The sequence below is a fragment of the Copadichromis virginalis genome, linkage group LG13, assembly GCF_057382275.1.
Source record: "Copadichromis virginalis isolate Kocher_CV1m ecotype Utaka linkage group LG13, C_Virginalis_male_GT1.1, whole genome shotgun sequence".
Taxonomy (NCBI): Eukaryota; Metazoa; Chordata; class Actinopteri; order Cichliformes; family Cichlidae; genus Copadichromis; species Copadichromis virginalis.
Genome location: NC_140630.1, coordinates 20298075 through 20317058, shown reverse-complemented (window position 1 = coordinate 20317058; position 18984 = coordinate 20298075). Strand labels below are relative to the sequence as shown.

Below are 18984 nucleotides of genomic sequence, written 5' to 3'. Positions count from 1 at the left end.
GATTTTGTAAAAAAGTGTTTGGTCTTGTTGATAATAGAACTGCAGTCCTTTCCCCCCCCAAAGAAATCACATTTATTCCTTATTTGACAAAAAAGAAAAGTCGTCTGCAGCTTATTATTTTTTTCTTTGACCCGTGTTTTCGCTTCATCTGCTTTCAGCATTTCAGACTATTATGAATATGGGCAGGGAACCAGTGATGAATCCTACAACAACTATGGTAAGTAGAGCTTATTTTATACCGACAAGAACAGAAATGAGTCACTGTCTTTTTCATGTATCCTCACTTTTCAGTACTGATACTCACTATAAATTGTTGAATCCAGCTAAAATGCAACACAACCCCATTATTAAAAATGAGAAAATGGGTTGATTATTTGATTAGTCGATTCATAAAAATGATTTGGCAGCTGGATGGCTGATTAAATGGTGAAGTCCTTTTTCACCTTGCACTGTGCTCTGCAGTTCCAGGTTCTCAGCTGTAAGAATGTGTTGATTTTCTTTGGTCCTGATTTTCTTTAGTTTGTACATCGACCGTTTTTTGGCATCCAGGTCTGAAATCTCGAGTTTTTACAGCTTACAGAAGCCAAATATTTCTCCAATCATCATGGGTTAAGGTAATAAAATACACCATTTAATATGTAATGCTTCATGGTCATAGGTCAAAAATCAGGGTCATTCAGGAAATTAGGAAAAAGCTTTAGTTTCCCCTGGAACATCTCAAAAATGTATTTGGGGGACAATAATATATCTTTTTCTGAGCTCTTTAAAACATTATTTTTAAGTAAAGACATTTTATGAATACACAATGACACAAAAGAATTAATATTCTACACCAGGGTTTTAATAGTTTTGCAATTTTCATTAGTTTTTATTTTTATTTAGTTTTGACTTCAGATTTTCAATTTTATATCAGTTTTAATTAGTTTTTACCAATTGTTTGCTAGTTTAGTTTTTATTTTTTTGAAAATCCTTAGTTTCAGTTTAGTTTTGATTAGTTTCAGTTATAGTTTTAGTTGTGTTTGCAATAATTAAGTGTAACAAAATCCCAGTTTCATCATATCAGTCATTCTCTTCTGCTTATCCTTGGGTATGTTGCTATTCCAGCTACCATACCCTGCATCCTGGACAGGTCGCCTGTCTGTCGCAGGGCTAACACGCAGAGACAGACAACTCACATTCCCACCTATGGGTTCTTTAAATAAATAAATAAAGGCAGATGAACAACCATTGATACCAGGCAACTATAAAATGTATAACTTGGCCCCAATGAGACTATTAACTCTTGCAGCACCGGGTGTTCATAATTTTGGTTCAAGTGAATTGATAAACTTTTTGAAGGCAATTGACTCACACAGTTATGTAGATATTCCAGTCCTGTTGTCTCGGGATGCATCACGCTGCCTTGCCTGGGGTTAGCGTCTGTTTCTGGGGATGAGGGTTACCTTCTCAAGGTAAGCTAGGTTAGCCTTCTTGTGTGAGCTTTTCAAGTGCACTTTAAAGTTTGTGGGATTTTCTTCCCTTTAGAAATGTCCCTCATAATTTGTCTCTTTCCACTACAAGACACTTGCTTTATCCAAAACACAGTCATATTCAAAGTAATCCCAAATTGGACTCTGGCGCTTTCTCCCGACCAGAGATGGGCAGTAATGCGTTACTGTAATCCGATTACTTTTTCAAGTAACGAGTAAAGTAAGGGATTACTATTGCAAAAACGGTTATTAGATTACCGTTACTTTCCCGTAGGAACGCTGCGTTACTGCGTTACTAAAACCTTGATTTCTTTTGCGAGAATGTCTCATGACAGTGACGTAAGTGAGTGCGATGTTCGTGACAACAGCTGTATGCAGATCAACAATGGATAATATATCGAGTGCGGGAGAGAGTATGAGCGTGCAGCATTTAAAGTGTGGAAGTACTGATCTTACTTTGAGTTTGATTCCATAAAAAGTGACAAAAACATTAGTGTCCGTTGTGCGTGGGAAGAAAACTTCTTTTTACAGCGAAAAAAACCCCTAAACTTCCAAGCAAGCACCGAGTGCGCTACAACGTGATGGGAAATTCACAGAGAAACTCGTGGATTCTTCCACTGACTGCTGCGGCACATCTGCACCAGGGTATACCTCCGCCTACCCCACTCCTGCTTTACAGGTGAAAATAGAGCAACAGGACCGCAACAGGACTCTTTGATTTTATTTATTTTCTGCTGTGTTTTACTTGCATCTATTTGAAAGAGTGAGTGTAAACACACACACACAAAAAAAAAACTTATGTGCTGGAATGTGCAGAAAATAGGTTTAAATATTAAACAAATTTCTTCCAGTCAGAGAATGTTGCATATAATAAATTTTTGCTTGATGCATAAAGTTAAAAGATTAAAACTAATAAAACAAGTTTTAAAAAGGGGCCTTTCCATTTGATTACATTTTGTATGATGGATTATGTAGAAAAAGTAGAATTGGGCTGAAAGATCTATCGCTTTATCACCTATTCAGGTTGTAAAACGTGTTTTTAAAAAGTAACTAAGTAACTAAGTAATTAATTACTTTAAAAAAATAAGTAATCAGTAAAGTAACAGGATTACTTTTTGGGGGAAGTAATCAGTAATTAGTTACTGATTACTTTTTTCAAGTAACTTGACCAACACTGCTCCCGACTTTTCCTGACATGATTCTGCGCGTGGACGGAGCAACAACACAGACGACTCGACTAACGTACTGCCACCTGCTGGCATAATTAGACAGCAAGAAATAAATCTGGAAACTAAACTTCATTTTCACCCTTGACTATTGTATGACACGCACACATCAATGAAAACTAAACACATTTTTGCTATAAATTCATTTAATTTTAGTTAGTTTTGTGAACACTCATTACAGTTTTAGTTAGTTTTCCTTTTTTTGTTTTTATTTTTATTTCCGTTAACGAAAATGTTTTTTCACTTCTAGTTTTCGTTATTTCGTTAGTTTTCGTTAACGATAATAACCTTGTTCTACACTACATTTCTATATTAGCAATGCTGACATCAGCACAAGTAATCTGTGAAAATAACGCTGTCATTATTCAGGATTTCAATATTACCAATACTGACATTAGCATAAAACATAAATGTTTTAGTATAGCCCTTGCCCTTTGGGGGGAGTTGTGCTGTCTGATTGCACTTGTTTAATAAGACATGATGCATATTTCTGTTAATTACACTCTCTTTTAGACTCAAATAGATGATAAACCAGAGTATGCTTCAGGGCTTGGCTAACTTTTCACTGAAAAGTTGCCACTATAAATGGATTCAGTGTTCATTGTTTTTCAGCCAGCTCTCATGTCTGTTATCAAAAAACTACGATGGCGACATCAGAATACAAAACCACAGATAACCACAACCATAATCTACAGATGTGATCAGAAGGGCTGAATGACACAGACAGTGTTGGGCATTTGTTTCATGGTAATTTGGGCTCTTTGTGACTTCTTCAAACTTTTCTTTTTCCAGGGTGGAATGATTATACAGCATACATATTTAATGAGTTTAAAAAGAAAGAATTGGGTCCACAGGTTTGAATTTATTTTGGATTTTCTGTGATCCACACAGGATCAAAAGAGTACATACAGGCTTAAATGTATACCATATCCCCACTGATATTTGGCTAACTGTCCATTAATAAGTTATACCTCAAACAGACACTTTTGGTAGCCATCAGCACTATTTAGGCATAATTGTGGCTGGATAGTTTACCGCTCTTCTTAACAGAATTGATAATGGTCTTTTAAATTGGCTGGTGTCCTGGCATTGAGCCGGCTTTTAAGCACAGGCGAAGGTTGGAGCTTTGGGAAGTCCATTAAGTAAGCTTTATGTTGGCCTAATTTATCCATTTCAGAATCAATTTGTTCTGTTTTTGGGATCATTCGACTGTTTCCACAATTCAGCTGCCTGCCTAGTTGTTGATCAAAGATATTAATTTGTAGATAGAGAAGGTAGTTCCAATACTTCTTTGCATCCTCCTTCTCATGTACCAGTACCAGTGGCAGCAAAACAGCCAGACTATGATGCTACCACCAACATGCTTGAAAGTTCCTCCTGTCATTTTGACTAAATAACTCAATCTTTGTCTTGTCTAAAGACAAAACTTCTCCAGACAGCATTTGACTTTTCGATGTGCTCTCTCTTCCCATGGCAATGTCAAACTCACAATACAGTGATGCTGGTGTTTCAGCAGTTTGCAGTTTATGGAGGTTGGTAGATTTATTGATCCTGAACCTTTTCTTTTCATTTAAAGTTGGGTTGGTAAAGTAGTGACACACCCTAATTGTAAACACTTACACATCAAAATTACGTACAATTGTTTCAATTGATGATCTTGGCCCTGAGAGATTTTTCCAACTTGTGTAAATTGTAGAACCTTGAGCACCACTTATTAAAAGATTTAAGTAAGTGTATGTATATATTTGAGCCTGTAATTTTGACTCTGTGTGGATAAGAGAAAATCTACACAGTCAAAAATAAATTCAAACTTGTGAACACAAGTCTTTCTTTTGTAAAGTTATTAAAGATCTATGCTGTTCAATTATTACACCTCGGATAAAGAGAAGTTCAAAGAATTCAGTAAAATCCCAAAATTACCATGACATTCATGCCCATGATGAGTGTATACAAGCTGCTGACCACTACTGTAGTATTTTGCTATCGATATAAAGTGAACACTTTTGTATTTTTCACTGTTGTTCACATAAAAACAAATATATTTTGGTTCTTCTGATTTTTTTTGTTTGTTTTTTTATTGTTTAAATAATTGAAGCATTACGTAAAAATGAAGATATTGTTAGATGCAGCCCTAAAGACTCTTTAGAAGAGTTTAATATTGTGGCGACCCACTAGAGGGCACCACTCACACCCAAGCTGGGAGGAAGGGTTCTGCTGCTGTGTTATATCCCCAGAGTCGGACCCCGGTATTCGCCCGCGCATGTCGCCTCAACCCCATGAAACTGTCCGTCGCTCGGGAGGAGTTCGCGGCTATGGAGCGCCTGGGCATTGTGCAACGCTTGAACAGCGCCTGGGCCTCTCCACTTCACATCGTGCCCAAGCCAGATGGGCGGTGGCAACCTTGTGGGGATTTAAAATACGGGGATTTAAATAACCTTACAGAGAACAACCGTTACCCGATTCCCCACATCCAGGATTTTTCCGCCCATCTTGCCGGGACCTCGATTTTTTTCCAAAATCGATTTGGTGCAGGGATATCACCAAGTGCCAGTGCGCGCTGAGGATGTTCTGAAAACCACTGTCATCACCCCCTTTGGTTTGTTCGAGTTTTTGCGCATGCCATTTGGGTTGAAAGGTGCCGCCCAGACCTTTCAGCGACTTATGGACTCTGTTTTGCGTGGGCTACCTTTCGTTTTCGTCTGTCTGGATGACATATTGGTGGCCAGCACGAATCCTGATCATGAACCCTTCGAAGTGCCAGTTTGGTTTACCGGTCCTGGATTTCCTGGGGCACCGCATCTCCGATGGTAGCGTGGTCCCGTTGCCAGACAAGGTGCAAGCCGTCGCAGCTTTTCCGCGTCCCGCCTCGGTTAAAACATTGAAGGAGTACCCGCTGACTGGTCCCCTGACTGCCTCCGTGTGTTTTCCGCGGCGAAGTCGGCGAAGTCCGGCATCTGGCAGCCCCTCACCTTTTTCAGTCGTTTACTACAGACATTCAGCACGTGGCTAGTAAGCGTTTTGGTCCCCCCGCTGACATTACCTCGGACAGAGGCCCTCGGTTTGTGTCGGAACTTTGGTCTGCGATGGAAGGTCCACCGCACCACGGCATACCACCCGCAGGCTAACGGGATGTGCGAGCGGTTTCACTAGTCACTCAAGGCCGCGCTCCGTGCTTCTTTAACGAGTGGTAACTGGGTCGACCGTCTGAGGCCCCTTTTCTGTCACTGGCCCGGTGCACCACTGCATGCCAGATGTTTTTGTTCAGCAGTCGTTGGAATCTTCTCCTTTCATTTTGGTTTGGCGTGACGCCCATCAACCCCCCTTGCGTCCGCTTTACGACAGCCCGTTTCGGGTTATTGCATCAGGTCCCAAGCATTTTGTTTTGGATTTGGGGGACGGTAGGAGGTAGTTTCAGTGAACCGCCTTAAGCCTGCACACGTTCTGCAGAATGCTCCTGTGGTGCTGGCCCATGCCCCCTGCCGCGACCGCCCACCTGCTGCCGGGACGTTGGACTCTGACCCTCCCTCTGAGATCGCTCCGTGCCCGCCGGTGCTCGTCCGGCCAGCAGAGGGTTCGGCATGTCTTTCCTGGCCTGGTGGACCCACAGCCAGTTCTCGGACTCCCCGTTTCAGCCGTTCTGGACGTTTGATTAAGCCCCGGGTCCTGGATTGTTTGGGTGTTCAGGGGGGACATGTGTGGCGACCCATTAGAGGGCTCCACTCACACCCAAGCTGGGAGGAAGGGTTCTGCTGTGTTTGGGCGCAATATGCTCAGTTTATGTTTGGAGGTGAATCAAGTTGGAGTGTAAAACTAGAGCTCCTGTGTCGTGTGTCACATGCCTCCATAGTGTCATATTTTTATATGATATCTAGCACCAGTGATTTTTTGGTCAGCACTATCCATCATTCTGTATTTTGAGAAGTTTTCACTAAAGACAGTTCCCACTAAAGTATTAGCATTACTAAAGGTAATACCCTACATTCATGGGCAAATAGTAGAATAGAAAGAAAACATTCTCAAAAATCCTTTGATTTGATTTAAAGTAAATCCTGACAAGAAAAAAATGTTGTGTTGACCACACTTTCCTGGCTGACACTGCTGCACTGCTATACAAAAAAAAATTCACAGCCGAGAAAGAAAAAGAAAACTGTGGTTTCGGCCCACTTGCAATCATCTTCACCCAGGGAGCCACTTCTGTGTGCATCAAATTCCTCCTACCTTCCTGGCTCCTCGCTGCATTTGGCCAGAGGAGTAAATGTGCCAGTGGAAGCTCATGGGGCTAACCAGTGCCTATTGCAGAGGTGGACTGTTTTGCCTTTTGGGCATGTGCCTTTAAAGGCTTATTCCAGAAAGCTGTTACTATCGGCTGACTAACCTTTGCTGTGCCCAAAAACAAACTCGCAAAAAAAGAAGAAAAAAACGCCAGTTTGCAATTTCCAAATCAGCACCTGCTCCAAATTTTATAAAGGAGTCTCTGGATTTCAACTAAAAACATTAAGAAACATCTAAAACTGCTATTTAAATAAAATTGCATAAATCACCAGAAGTCGAGTTACAACCTTGTCACATGACAACGGCGATAAGCCGGATGCCACAGCAGGTCTGCGGGGCTCATTCATTTTCAGCACAATGAGTTGTGCACTGGGGTGTTGAGGTCAGACCAAACCTAAACCAACGGGGCAATGATTTGATTTTCTGCTTCATAAACACTTTCTTATTTGGGAGCGGTGCGTTGTGCCTCGCAGCAGAGGTGGGCATCTTTATGTAATTTGGCTCTAAGGAAGGAGCTGCTGACAGTCGAATCTCAGTGTTGGTCCGTCAGAGGGCAAAGAGCTCATGAAATTAATTTTGTGTGAAGAGAAGCCCCCATAGTACCTGGGATATAATTTGCTTGCTTAAATTTTCTTGTCTTTGGTAAAATAGATTTAGGAGAGGCTAGAGAAGAGAGACAGTTTGCCTTTGTGACATGACGTTTCCGTTGTGAATGCAGCAGCTTTCTGCAATGCGTTTTTAACTCTTTTTTTCACCGTTTGTTTGCTTTAATCTGCAGAGGAGGAGTGGGGAACTACCCGAGCCAGTCTCAAAGCCCCTGTTTTACGGCTGACGCGAGGAGGCTACAGAAAACATCCTTATGGCAGATACTAAAGGTGGTCCAGACCTCCAATTCTCAGCTATTTATATCTATTTTTTAAATCCATTATAAATGTTGTAACAGTTATTTTATTTTTGGCCCATCTTCTTCAGAAAGTAAAAAGAAAATCCCCACCCCCACCCCCATAAAGCGCATAAAGCAACAATTATTGCAGTATACTGATGTTTGAGCCTTTTTTTAACAAAAGAGACACTTAACAGTTCTCATCCATATGCAGGAAGGTTGTTCTTGGCTGTTTAAATGCCCTTCATTCCAGCTCCCTCTGCCCTAAAACATTAATCTGCAGATTTATTCTTGTGGGATTTGCGTGACTAGTTGGTTTCCATTTAGTGTCTTTAATGTAGTGATTACTAAGGTCTAATAGCCAACCCCTGTTCACTGTGTTAAAGCAGGCAATCATAGAGACATAATTTGACTTAGAGAGCCTATCAAAACTCTGCTGCGTCTCTCTACTTGCTTTAATTGCTAAGGAGACTTCGGTGCCCCACATAATAGAGGCATTTTCGTGGTGTTGCGAAACATCCAGTGATGCCATGTCCGTTTTTATCCACCGTGACACGCTACTAGATGTGGAAAACAAGCAAAACTTTTTCTCATTTTAGTTGTGCCTGTTCTTCAAATACGAGTTTGTCTAGGGGGAAATTAGTTTTGCCCTCTTATGCGAGTATTTTTTTTTAAGTTATTCAAACCCTATTGGCACTTTTTTCCTAATTTGGAAAACGGCCCACAAAATCCAGCTTAGCTCTTTGTCAGTGACTTTACAGGCACGATGAGTCTTTAACCAGCCACAGCTACGGAGAAAATGTGTTCACTTTAAATTTGAAAAAGTTTTTTTTTTAAAAACTTCAACCTTTCTCCAGAGTTCACTGATTGGTGGCTGCTGTCTGGTTTAAATTACTTCATGGAGAAATTCAAACTGATTTCTTCAAGGCAATTTTTTTTCCACTTTTTTGATGATTTGGTTTAGTAAAAATAAAAACTGTTGCTTTTCTCTCACTTTATCTGAACAGAACTAATCTGCAACTTTGATTTGATTTGCAAAAACTATAACTAACCAACGGCAAGTCTAAACACTCCCCACAACACAAATAACATTAAATGCAACAAATGGAAACCTATCCTGAAGAAGAGTTGAAGACCTGAGTGCAGAGTGTCTAAATGACCTAAAATTTTCTTCTAAAAAAATGTTTAATGTTGAAATATCAGGCAAAATTACCCTAGGCCATGTTGTGACTTTAAATGATACAAAATGATGTGAGATCATGATCGTGCAAAACACAGTTTTGGTTGAAAGCAATGTACAGTGTGTAATTTCTAATGCGTGCTTTGTTCTGTGTGTAATCTGTATTTGTACATAAGGCATTTAATAAAAACAGCATAAACCTCCAACACAGTGTGTAAGACTTTCTAAATAGCAGCCTGTGAAGCATTAAATTGCTATTGTTCTGCAGTTTGTTAACGCGATACGTGACGCAATTCAAGCTTCTTGTTTCTAAAACCTAACATCTGCTTGCAGGTAACGGCTAACTCGTTTCATAAAGAAAACCCACCAACCTGTCCCAAATGAATCATTTGTAAAACACCGTATGTTATCCTTGAATATCTGATCACTTTCTTAAGAAACTAATAAATTTCTGTTCTTAATTCATTCTCTGAAGTTTTACATCATTAAACAGACACTGATTGACTCTGATATGGCGTTTAAAGAGGTAAGAAGTCCTCATATATTATCATAATAATGCCTTAAAAATTCTCAGCATTTGGAGCTTAAAGAAAAGCATGTGGGCAATACGGGATTTAGATGCTGGTATTTACCTTCTGATTGAATGTCATTGCTGAGGGGGGAAAACAACGGCCTCAGCAACTCATCAATGTCTCTGCTAACGCCTTTCTGCATTTCTGTCATTTAACCTGAGAAACCTGCTCTGTAACTTTCCGTTCTTTAAATATCGAAGCTGAGATCTATTTAGCAATTTGAATTCTCTTTTGTGATTAGTACACCTGAAGCCTGACTCTCATTAAGAGTGTAGATCACGGGACTCAAAGGAAGACTAAACACTAAGCAGGTAACCCTAATGATAATCCTAATCTAACCTCCACTTAAAAAAAAGTAAACCTGCCCGTTTTAACCCCAAATAAATGCATTGTTGAATTAAAATCCCTTCCCATCTCTAACTAGATCCACAAGGAATTCAGCTGTTATAAAAGAGAGAATAAATTTTAATAAAAAGACACTAAAATATTGTTCGGCAAACTAAACACCACATCGGTGGTATAAAAGTAATTCTAATAAAATGTCACTTTTATAATACCTTGAATTGGTTTACTTTTTTCACAGTGATGGAATGTAACAAGGCTTGTGTGTAAATATTGCATGCATGCATTCTATACTTGTGGACTAGCGATGATGCATAGGACCGATTCATTCTTTATAACGCTGATTTGTTCTTCTCCGTAGATAAGGAAACACACCGCGGTGTGTTTTGGTCAAAGAGGAGAGGAATGTAATAGGTGAGTGGAGACACTGTCACGACCTCAGTTGCAGAAATAATCAGTGATTCACACTTTTAACATGTAAATGGGGCATAATTGGGAGAGGATTAGAAAGTTTCTTCACTGGATTCCTTTCGCACATTCAGCAAAAACTCTAAATGCTAACTTGAAATCATAGGTGACACATTAAAACCACCTGAAAACTCATATATGTTGATGTCTGAATGTTCATTTTAACGTTAGCTCACTATCCACAGTATTATAAACCACATTATGTTTGTTTATATTTCTATGATTAAGAGCAATATTTTCTTGCGGCTGGCTGTGTCACACTTGAGGGATTGAAATATAATTTCCATCTCGTGGAATATTCTGATAGATTCTCTATTAATGCTCGTTTACATTAGCTGTAAGTGTGAGAGCTTTCACAGGTCTGACAGCTCATTAAGAACACAATAAAGCACAGACATGCAATTAAAATAATGGAAACAAAAGATGTATAGGAAGCAGAATCTAACTAAAACTGCAATATAATTAGAAATAATTAATCATCTGATTAGAAGAATGGTAGAGTACTGACTGTATGAGATTGGCTCAGAGTGAAGTATTTGCGCTGCGCAAGGCAAGATGTTAAGGTCAATTGTATGTGCAGAAATGAGGGGGGAGGTTTTGGAGTTGCAGAAAGCAACGTGTGTGTTATTGCCAAGATTATATGCTGTCAGTCTTGCGTGCTTTTGTCTCAGCTGGACCCGTTATTGCACATTTCCTTTCTGCTGTTCAGTAATGCTCTTATTGTAGCTCTGTGTGCATTTTTCACTTCAGTTTTTGTTTTATTACTCTGCAAATACAGTTCCGCTTAATCCCTACCCATATGGAAAAGATATATATAAATCTTATAAAGTTTGTATCTGTCTTGTGTGAAACTTGTATGTAAAGCATATAAGAGTGAAAACAGATATAAGATCCCTTGAAAAATTATATAATGAAACTTGTATGTTTTGGATACTTACGAAAACAATGTATGAAAGTAATGAGAAAGTGGCCACTTTCATGAGTAAATCATGTAAGCCTTATATGATTTACTCATGAAAGTGGCCACTTTCATGAGTAATCACATATAAGTTTTTACTATTTCTTTTCCATATGGGTATGGTCAGATACCTGCTGACTTATTCATAACTCGTCCACTTCTATTGACTTTTTTCAATAGAAGGGTGCGTTTTGTAACACCCGTGCATGTCATGCATAACAAGATATATGCACCTTGTGAGATGTAGCATCAGTAGTTGTTTATATTAGTGCTGAATCGTTGAGAATAGAATCGAGAGTTTTCACCTCTCACACTACAATCATTTTTGATTATGCATTTCCACAATAATACACACACAGCTTATTACAGCTGTAGCATTTACTAATTATTAACATTGCTTTATCTAAGACCTTCATCGCAACAGTTGCACATACCGTTATGAATGTCATTCATTCATCCATCCGTCCAAGGGCAAAAGTCCCCACTGGGAAAAAATACTGCTTTTAATCAAGGACAAAAACTGTTTCTATTAGTCTCTAATTCTTTTTACTATTATTATTATTATTATCATTATTATTATTATTATTATTATTATTATACCCGACCAGTTCATTACGTACACCTTTTCAACTGCTCATTAACACAAATATCTAATCACAGCCAAATGGCAGATACCCAGTGCATTTAGGTGTTTAAGCACGGTCAAGAACCTGCTGAACACAAGCATGTTGAGGGTTTAAATGGTCCGGTAAATAGAAAATATCCAATGAGCAGCACATCTCTGGGCGAAAATGCTCAGAGCCGATAGAAAGACTAGACTAACTTAAATAACCAAGTAACCGAATAACCAAGGTTTGCAGAAGAGCATCTCTTATTTTACATGTCAAACTTCAAAGCAGATGTGCTACAACAGCAGAAGACCACACTGGGTTCCTCGCCTGTCAGCAAAAAACAGGAAACTGAGGCTACAGTTCACTCAAAACTGGACAGTAAACAATGGTGAGACAAGTCTCGATTTGTGCTGTAACTTCCAGATGGTAGGGTCAGAATTTGGTGTAAACATGAATGGATCCGGTTACCTTGTATCATAGGTAATGGTATGGAGAATAGTTTCTTGGCACTCTTTGGGGACTTTAGTGCCAACTGGGCATTATTTAAACACCACAGCCTACCAGAGTATTGTTGCTGATCCCTTTATGACCACAGTGTACCCATCATCTGATGTGTCATGTCACAGAGCTCAAACTGGTTTCTTGAACAAGTCAATCAGTTCATTGTACCCACAATGCCCCCACATTTACTACATGTCAAAACAATAGAGCACCTTTGGGATGAGGTGGAATATGAGATTCACATTGTGGATGTGCATCTTTCCATTATGGACATATATATAACCTATAGACGGGGGTAAGAACTGCTTTTGAGCAAGCCTCAAACATACCTCACACTACCACACTGACATTGTCCTACATTTCTGACAAAAGTCATGTACTGTAAAATTAAGACACAATCATAATTGTTGCATTGTCATTGTTTACTCTTCTCCAGAGCAGAAGAAATTGAAAACGGCTCCTACAGACCTGAAGATTACACTTTGCCATCAAGCAAGTTCAGGTCCTTCACTGGCCGGGGAAGTATCTAGGTAGGTACGCAGTGTCGTCCTCCATAAATCACCTGACAAAACAGCTATATAATGCCTCCCTAAGCAATAAGGTGAAAATGTTTACTTGGGGAACATATATAAAGAATGTTTGTGTCAACATAATGCAATATTCACAAGATGTCGTCAATTTGTACGTCACCAGTAGCATTGTCACACAGGATATTTTCCAAGGTTATTTTCACAGTGTAATATTGTAGGCTAGCAGTGAGCCGCAGCACTGTGCGTCTTATTAAATGAACCCACAGAAAACAGCATTTTCATTGAAAACATTTCAGCGATACTGCAGTTAATTAAAAGGATTACATGTGATTGTTCAGTTTTTCTTTGAACAAGTGCAGGGGTTACATGACTGCTATGAATAAATTATAGATTAAATAGCTGAAGTTTGATTTTTATACTTGCAGTATGAATCGAAAATAGTTTCAGTAGTACTTTTCCTCTTAAAACTAGCTCTCCTGTTTATCTGCACCTATGAGTTGGAAGTAATCATTGCTGCTGGAAACTCTGTGCCTCTCAGTGATGTTCATGCCCCCTTTGCCAGAAGCGCTCTCGGATCCATTTTCATAACAAGCCTGCCGCCAGCTCAAGACCAGCCAAGAGATGAAATCCCAAAGCCTGCTATGGATGTTGATGTATTTCTTAAAATGAATGCCGCTAATAAAACTGCTCCCACACTGAGATTACAAAAGGGATCTTTTTAAATGAGTCATTATTCATTGTGACTTTTTTTTTCTTTGCACAAAGAATTAAACTCATGAAGACTTTGCAGTTGTCTTTGCATCTCCTCAGATGCCATTAGTCCACGCACGTATCCATGGTGATTCTTGTACATTGCGCAGACCTTTGCTGCAGCCTCAGGCACTATAAAAACCAGCAGCTGGTTTTTTCTCTCTTTTTTTTTTATAGCAAAAATGTTTATGCAGCCTCAATACTCCTAATAGAATACACAAAAGCCGAATCAGTAAAGATTCTCTTGGATTTTCATCTTTGCTGATGAAAAAGTAAAGATCATTTCTTTCCTCTGTTTGTTGCACACAGAAATAAGTTTGGACTTGGAGAGAAGGGATGATGCAACATGATGGAAAGAGATTACAGATCACAAATAGGTAAGGAGATACTGGTAACTATGATCATTTACTTTGCTCTTTTTTTAACCTTTTCATTCATATTTATTCATCAAGAGGTGATCTGATTTATATTTAAAAGGAAATTCTCACACTCTGGTAAATCTTTCTCCAGTTTTGCAGGTATAGCAGGAAACTTTTATTAACACAAACTTTTATGGCTAACCTGCTTTAACTGTGTTAAAGCAGGTTAGCCATAATTTCTGTGAGGAATCATCAAGTGATTGTTTTGATATTACTTCTTCATTATAGTTCCCGTTGGCCTGTGTAGTTGTTTATAACAGATGAGGTAGCGCTGTTAAAATCTGGCATCAGTAACAATGGCCAAAACACTCTAAAAGTAAAACACTCACTGCAATGAAGCTTTTTTAACACAAGTTAGCTGAAAGCAGGTCTGTGAGAAAATGGAGTTATAAAGCACTTTTTTTAGCTTACCTAAGCACAAAAAGAAGAATTTTGTCCAGCCAAGAAATGATATTGATACATAAAACCTACTAAATACTATAAAACCATTATGGATTTGTATGTTTTTTGTGCAGATTAAGCAAATTAACTGATGAACTGCAGACAAAACCAGACTGGCTGTTCTGTCCTGTGTCCCATCTTTATTGTTTGAATTGTATGATATTGTATTTATTTCTTATACAGACCTAAATAAATAGATATAGTAGACAGAATACAGCTAGAAGGTAAGTTTGTTTTCTATCATTCCCAAGCGGTGTACAAAGTCACACTTTGGAAGTGTCATCACTGACTTGGTAATCAGACAGGAAAATAAGTATAAATATAAATGATAGAAAATAGTCCTTGCACAGCTTGAAGTTATATCAACACATTCTGCAGTCGTGTAATGATACCATCTGCTTATGGGTTCAGACTGGCTGTGAGAGAGACGGAGACATTCACAGACATGCAACATGCTGCAGGCTAGTCGCTAATTCTGTAAAGCAGCTGTGCAAGCAAACGATGGCTTCACACTCTTTATTGACAGCTCTCGTGCTCACTTTCTTATTTTCTCAAGTAATTGCACCTATTTGTTTTTAACAAGACAATAAAAAGCTCATTTGAAAAGGTCTAGGTGAGAGAGAAGAGGTCTACCTCTTTCCATATCCATCTCAAGGACGAGCTGATTGTCTCCGGCTAAAAGCTGCGTCTCTATACAAAACATCACCCAGGATGTCAGACGCGTGTTGACAGATTATAACTGGGGGATTCATAAAGAGACAGCCAGTGGATGGAGGCGAATTACCGCACTGCATTTGATGCACATCCAGCCAAAATGTCAGACTCGGGGCTCAAAGGCTCTCCGCATAAACAAACAAACAGCTACACACCAAGGACACAAGTGTCATCTGTCATACAAATCAGAATCCATTCACACGACACGACTACATGTTTGTCACATGAATAGCTCCATTCATTGATGTATAGAAAGAAAAGAATCATTTGACATTTTGGGAAACATTCATTCATATTTCAGAGTCTGATAAAGAGGGTCCATGCCACACAGGCAGAAAATGGTTAACTTAGTCTATTTCTTCATTAATTCTGCAAGCTATCTATATCTCTATCTATGTAACTCAATCTACTAGTGAGCTTCAGAAGACCTTCCTCCCTGATTTTCAGGTTGATTGACTAGGATTGACTGGGAAAATCCAGTTTTTATTCTAGGCTTTATAATTAGAGTAGCAGCACAACCATAGTGTCAATCTTCTCATCCAATTCTTGCCAAGAAAGTAGAATATTACAAAAAAGCAAACCTGTAAAATGCTTTTCAACTATTTACTTTTATCAGTTTTTTTTTTTTTCCAGCAGTACACAAGTCCATTTACCTCTGCTCTATTTGTGTTACAGGTTGCTGTGCACTAAGAAGACAGCAGGTCACACTCCTGGTGGACAATTTTTTTTTTTAATGTTTTTATGTGTGCTTACGCCCTTAGACTACATGTGTATTATATATACAGACTTTTATTTATTTATTTAGTTTTGACCTGTAAAAATCTCCCAAGGTTAGAAAACTAGGATTCCTGTTTTTGGAGCTGAAAAGTCCCATTCATTTATTTTTGATATTTGAAATGCACTTTTGGCGTAATGTCACTTCTGTTCAGTATTCTTTTATTTTGCTGTGGCCTAAAGTGAAAATATATATATATATATTTTTTTTTTTAAAAGTCTCAACACGACTGCACCTTATTTTATTTAAAGGTGCTGTCATTTGGTGGCTGTTGTCATTACCAACCTGAGTGCACCCTGTGTCTGTTCCCAGCTCTCTAATAAATGCTTCAGTTAGGGCTGCCAACACGAACATGTTAGTTCATTAAATAAGTCGAGCCCACTGCTGGCATTCTGGCCAAGTGTCAAAGCTACTTTACGGGCCCGACCCGTCACTGCCTCCACAATACACTCCAGCAGCCAGTCACAGCTCACCTCTTGTCATTTTCAAAGTGGTAGTCATAATGAACGGTGCTGTCTCCAGCTCTACATATGGTTCACGGTGATTAACGCTTGAGATTGATAGAAGCAATACAAGCTCCCTACAATTCAAATAAATGTTCACGACTGTCTTCTTTCTGGATTTGTGTGTTCGTATTTGATTTACAAAACAATCGATTGCCTCATAAACCAGTCGCACCAAACCTTCTCGCGATGTGTTCAAGTCAAACAGCTCGCAGGTTTAACGACTCAAATTTGATGCGGGTGTTCGTCTTTGTGTTATCTTTTCGGGTGGAAAGGGGTGTTGTGAATCCGCTCAGATGAACAGCAGACTTGTTTCGTCAAAATATCCACCACCACCCCCCCTCATTCTGACATTGGTTTAATTCATTCGCTCGATGACATAGACTCCACAGAGTCAGTCAGACAGCATGGCATTTATCTTCCTGAAAAAAATCACTTGATCTAAATATCGGAAACACAAAGACACCAAAGTGGGTCAGGATCTAGGCGAGTACCCAGAAATGTTCAATGATGCAAAACAGAGCATGGTGATAATTCTCACACGCACAGCATTTCCTCTATCCAAGAACGGCTACCTGAGCAAACTCCGCTTTGTTTAGACAGCTGGTTTGATGAGCCAGAATAGAAAACGAGGGCTTATAATCACCAGAGTCTAAAAGAGCCTCCTCACCAGTGTAGTGCTTGTGATGAAATGGTGTGCAGAGTTAGAGCCCTGGATGTGTTTTGATCATTTTCATGTTGTTTCTCTGGCCTTGCGACAGCAGGCTGGGATCCAGGTGACAGTAGGTGTGTGCTACTGTAAGACGACTACCATAGCTGATCTTAGCTTCCTTCTAGCACCAAAGCCCGCCCCCTTAACTCATTAGAGCTGCAGTAATTTTAGAAAGATGATGAGCTTTGACATATTATGTTGCACTATGCACATGGATCAACTAAGGAGGAACTGAACTGAACTGCTCTTCCACACCTTCATAAATACAGTATAGTGCCGGCTGAATTCACCGCAGTGTATATTAAATAATAAAGGCTTCCATTATAAAAGGAATAAAGCAACACAAGAAGTGCCTCTAAAAAAAATTAATTTTCTAAGTAAATTTTGGATCCCATCGGAATTTGCTCGAGTCTCTTTCTATTAAAAATAAAACCAGTTCTCACTGAATAATGTCTTAAAGCAAACACTGATGTCTGCATCTGTTCCCAGTGAGTGTTTTTAATGCATAATGTAGACAGCTGTAAGCTTCTGCATACATCTCCTGTTTAAGATCACAAATATTTATGTAAAAATATCTAATATTTCCTTGGCAACTGAGCTGCTGCAGACCACAAACACATATAGTGGATAAACGGGATAAATTGTGCCTGAATATGGCGCGTGGTCTAATGATGGCAGGTGATTTATATCTCGTGTCTTTTACTAGAAACAGATATGCTTTGTGTTTAACATCCAGTCTGAATTAGTGCAGTTTTACTAATACAGATGGATATTTCCTGTCATCCTGTATTAAAAAGTCAGTGCTTTGATTCTGCCCTGCGAGCTTGTGTAAATATGTGATATTTCGCCTTTTCACTTATCTGAAAGGGAGCTTCAGGTTAACCCTCAGCTGTTGCTTATTATCCCGATCTGCTGTATTCTTTCCAATCTCATTCACTGCTGCTTGTTACAGCATGAATATATAACCATTAGATATTCTTTTATACATGGTGTAGATTTTATTGGAGTTTTTCTCATTTAAGGTGGGCTATTCTAGTCTTAAAAACCCAAAAGTCCAATTAGCTGACAGACTACTCAAGATTGTAAAAAATGAAGCCACAGCAGGTATCTTTTTTTTTTCTCCCAGCTCTTTAATATTGCGCATACACCCATGGGTAACACTGTTGGATAAATGCTTCCAACAGGCAACACTGTAATGTAGCTGTCAGGATTCAGAGTCACAGATGTCCCCAATGAAACCCTTTTGTTTTGCCTTCATTGTGTTTTCTTTCGCAGCTTTGGAAATAACACACAGTTGTTCATTTTGATCTGGATGGCAAAAGTAAACAACAACTATTGCTCGGAGGGCAAGGTGATTCATGAGGCCCACATAAAAACAGCCAACAATTGATTCAGCCGTTGATGCAGTCAAAGTCATGTTTGAGTCTTTTTGTCCCTGGGTGTTTTAATGGAGAGCACATGACAAGTCTGCACTTCCTACAGGGAACTCTTTACAGCCACACAAGGAAAATTAGATGTGCCACATCTCAGGAAAGGGCGTTCAGTGATGGCTTCAGCTAATGCTAAAAGTTTATATGTCTCAACACTGAGCTGACAATTAGTGTGTGCAGTACGAGCATGCTCATAATCACTCCGAACTAAATGTTGTTTTTGTAGGT

The 18984-nt window shown here is 39.1% G+C and overlaps 1 protein-coding gene across 2 annotated transcripts in view; it reads left to right on the top strand.

The window, feature by feature from the left end:
- khdrbs2 (KH domain containing, RNA binding, signal transduction associated 2) overlaps window positions 1-17864 on the top strand; it is an 86414-nt gene extending 68550 nt beyond the window's left edge. The window contains exons 8-13 of one of the 2 annotated variants that reach the window (XM_085477934.1): window positions 159-217; window positions 7746-7842; window positions 10306-10358; window positions 12919-13012; window positions 14072-14139; window positions 16012-17864. In XM_085477934.1, the coding sequence (XP_085334060.1) occupies window positions 159-217; window positions 7746-7840 (154 nt within the window). In that variant the 3' untranslated portion in view covers window positions 7841-7842; window positions 10306-10358; window positions 12919-13012; window positions 14072-14139; window positions 16012-17864. The other variant, XM_085477933.1, reaches the window with a different exon arrangement.
- Window positions 17865-18984: the final 1120 nt, after the last annotated feature.